Source organism: Hevea brasiliensis, chromosome 1 (assembly GCF_030052815.1).
Source record: "Hevea brasiliensis isolate MT/VB/25A 57/8 chromosome 1, ASM3005281v1, whole genome shotgun sequence".
NCBI classification, from domain to species: domain Eukaryota; kingdom Viridiplantae; phylum Streptophyta; class Magnoliopsida; order Malpighiales; family Euphorbiaceae; genus Hevea; species Hevea brasiliensis.
In genome coordinates this window covers 122,027,211-122,030,992 of record NC_079493.1, presented here as the reverse complement: position 1 = coordinate 122,030,992, position 3,782 = coordinate 122,027,211, and the positions used below count along the sequence as shown (strand labels likewise).

General features: G+C 32.1%; 1 protein-coding gene across 1 annotated transcript; it reads right to left on the bottom strand.

Annotated features, from left to right (window-relative positions):
- Nucleotides 1-2,463: 2,463 nt before the first annotated feature.
- Nucleotides 2,464-3,466, bottom strand: LOC110639865 (uncharacterized). Its single transcript, XM_021790969.2, has one exon. The coding sequence runs from the start codon at nucleotides 3,366-3,368 to the stop codon at nucleotides 2,721-2,723; it is 648 nt and encodes a 215-aa protein (XP_021646661.2). The 5' UTR covers nucleotides 3,369-3,466; the 3' UTR covers nucleotides 2,464-2,720.
- Nucleotides 3,467-3,782: the final 316 nt, after the last annotated feature.

Sequence of the window (3,782 nt, the reverse complement as noted above, 5' to 3'; positions counted from 1 at the left end):
TTCGAAAGATTTGTTCATTCTTTCTTAAAATTTAAATGATTTATGAATATCGAAATACTTTAAATAATTATATGACTATTAGCATATACTTTAGAGTCAAAATATACATTTTGCTTTAAAAAAAATATTAGATCTCATTAATTATTTAGGCATAAATATGTTAAATAAAAAGTATTTTTATACTTTCATCTATCTAAGGTAAAATTAGAGGTTTTTTTTTTTTAACAAATCATTATTCATTTGATTAAATATGAATAATGAGTTAACGTTCAACGGTCATTACTCTCTTTTTCAAGTAATTAAATACGAATAATTTATTAATTATGCTTTATACTCTAGGAAAAGCTTATGTACAAATTAAGAAATATAATTTTTCAAAATAGGAATTTTTAACACGTTTCTAAAATTACAGAATTAAGGTATTTCAACGACAGATGAATATAAATTACGGAATTAAGTATATTAAAAACAAATTATACTTATAATTCTATGACCTAAGTATAACTGATTCACAGGGAACTCGTACCAAATTGCACTAATAAACATATAATTCTATGACCTAAGTATAACTGATTTAAGGTATTTGTTATTAAATTATAAATAAAAAAAGGGTTACTTCAAGGAGGAAAACAACATTATTAATAATTTTTTTAAAAAATAATATAAAAGCTTGATTAAATTCCACGTGAAGCATGTCGAAATAAGGCAAGGGTAAGTTCAGAATTAGACATCTGTCTTTCAAATTGCTATAATTCCACACTTTCACCTAACACTGTACCTAAACTTTTGGCTTTATAGGGTGTTTTAGTGTGTGAGTGATGAACCACCTCTCCTCACTTATTTAACAAAAAGTTAAATAACATCTGATCTCTGTGTTCCTTTGATCTTACCCTTCTTGCTTACCAATCACAAAGATCTTGCCCGCAAGAAATAACAATCCAGCTCATTTTCACTTCAATTATTCTTCTTATCCCCATTCGGGTCTTTTCAGAGATTTTTAATACATTTTTTCTTCTCTTTAATCAAATTAATCAATTAATCATTGAATGCTTTCACTTTCGATGATTTCTTTCATTAGATTTTTCTCTCTCTTGCTGAAACCACGGCAGTAATACTGCTAGAAATCCTTCTTTTATTATTTTATTTTACTATATTTGGAATTTAAATTCGACACTTTATATTTTTAAAAGTTACTTCAACATCTTTGTGTTGAATTCCATGTTCTAATTAATATTGCATTTCTTGGCTGAAATAATTAGTGCTGCATTAAACCGTTTTGCTATTGCTAGTCATCAGCTAGCTTAAATTCCAAGCTGACATGGACATTGTTTCCTTGCAGGTAGCCAGTTTAAAATTGCATAGACAAGACGGTTAATCATTTGATTTGCTATATACCTAATCCACAAATTAATAGGAAAATTTCAGAGAGCTTAGCGGTTAAAAATTAAGCTACATTGCACCCTATTTAGAGTTTGAATTCCACTAATTATTGTTGGAATCTCTCATGGGGGCTGGTGGTATGTAAGTATTTTAAATCTCTAATGGTCTGTGAACTCTCCCTGGCCCAGGGATGGGAATACACCTTGCCCCTAAACTTTCTTATACTAAAAAAAATAATAATTGGAGAATTCTTGGTCTTATACGATTTATGATAAATCTAAAATGCAACAGGTAAAATAGGTGAGTCCATGATAAATAAGTTTTTTCTAAATTAATATTTAATTTAACCAATTTGTAAAAAAACTGTTGTTTTTTTACTGCATGTTTTATAGATTGATAAAATGCTAAAATTTAATCGGATCCAACATTATATCATATAAATAATTAATTAAGCAAGGGCTAAGTGCAAATATTTGGTGACAAATGATGGAATTAATTGTTTCTTTCAGAATTTCAAACATAACTTTTGCCTTAAAAAATTTGTTAAACTAAGAAATTGACCAATCAATATATATAGAGAGAGTAGTGGCAAACCCTTTATGCATCATCAGTAGTGTTTTCAACTGAATTCAAGTTTTGGGTGTGACCACACAAGTTCAATCTCCAAAGTATATACCTAAAGCAAGGGATTGGGAAGTTTCTTATAAAATTTCAAAGTAGGAAACCAAATAAAGAGAAAAAGAAAAAGTTGAAAAAGTTGATTGTATTTAGCAGAGGGCCAGCTAATTAATTGTGTTGCTTTAACTTAGTGGAATCTCATCAGGACAAATAAGTGGGGCTGATGGCAAACCCAGTAAAAGCTGTGCTTATTAATTAAAAGTGACTGAAAAATCTTTAATTAATTCCTTAAATTAATAAAATCTTAATTAATCAGGGTTAATATATCACTATATATATATATATATATATATATATATATATATATATATATATAGGGAATTCCAATCCTGGAAATTTCAATTCTCGCAAAAAATTAAAAAAAAAAAAAAGGATAAAGTCCACAAATGATTAAAAAGCTTTAAATATCCCAAAATTTCATCCATATAAAGCATTTATTGATTTAGTGTATACAAATATAACTGAAATATATAGCAATTAAGCAAAGGATCAAGTTTTGATTCCCTGTAATATACACCTCATTTTAATTCATTGCTTAATTACAGCCTTCTTCAACATCAAGAACATTGAGATCCTGAACATAGACTCCATGAAACTTTTTATTAACAATAGAACCAAATTGAAACCACAACACCCTTCTCACTCATCGATCAGCCACTCTCTCATTTCTTTCGCTGCTGCTGCTGCCTCAGTTCCTTGTAGAACTTCTCTATAAACTCCTCAGCTTTCTTGTCCACAATACCATTATCATCATCAACATCTCTCAATGGAAACGGCGAGTCCGTTATCCTCAATTGTCTCACCATTGGGCTCTTGCCAAACCCCGGCAACATGGGAGACGCCTCCATCATCACCTCATTGCTGTTGTTGTTTATCATCTCCAAAGCCAGCTTAACAGCGTTCATGGTTGTAACATCATCATCAAGAGTTTGTGGAGTGTGGAATGCACATGAGAAGAAGTTATTATGGTGGCGGTGGTGGTGGTGATGGTGGCGACGCTTGTTGACATGGAAGGGAAGTGAATACATGGGGGTGTTACTGCAGCTGAACTCGTACTCGTGGGGTGGGGCAGGGAAGGAGATGTCACGGTGGTGGTCATGATGGTGGAACATGAGATTCCCTATGGCTTTAGTTGCAATCTTGTTGCCGCGTTTAAGCATCATGTTGAGATCAACCAGAAGCTTTCTCTTTAATATGCCCTTTCGCAGCATGAAGAAGATAACACGCACGGTTTCCCATATTCTTTTGGCTATCAACGGTAGATTTTGTTCCATTTTCTGTGATTTTGCATCGAGAAAGAGAGAGACCATTTCTTTGGAATCTGTAAGAAAGAGAGAGAGAGAGAGAGAGAGAGAGAGAGAGAGAGAGAAGAGAGAAAGATATGTTTTGGGACGAGAGGAAGAGAGGGGCGGTGGAGGGTTATATAAAGGGGCTGTGAGAGCTGAAGGTGGAAGACAAACAAAAGTAAAAGTAGTGTACTAGAACGACCTATGGGTGCATTGGTTAATTAGGGTTATTTTAGTGATTATGAAATAATTGGTACAATCATTTTTTGGAGGAGTAATGATCCAGTGTAGTTAACCTTCCGTGAGCTTGAAAAGAGCTGTCTAAGAAATTTAAATTTATTTTCTTTCTCCCCTAACCAATTGGTCCAACTTAATTCTATAGGCTATTGGGGAATGGATGTCAAACTTAATCAGTTATCAGCTAAAATATTTAGCAAA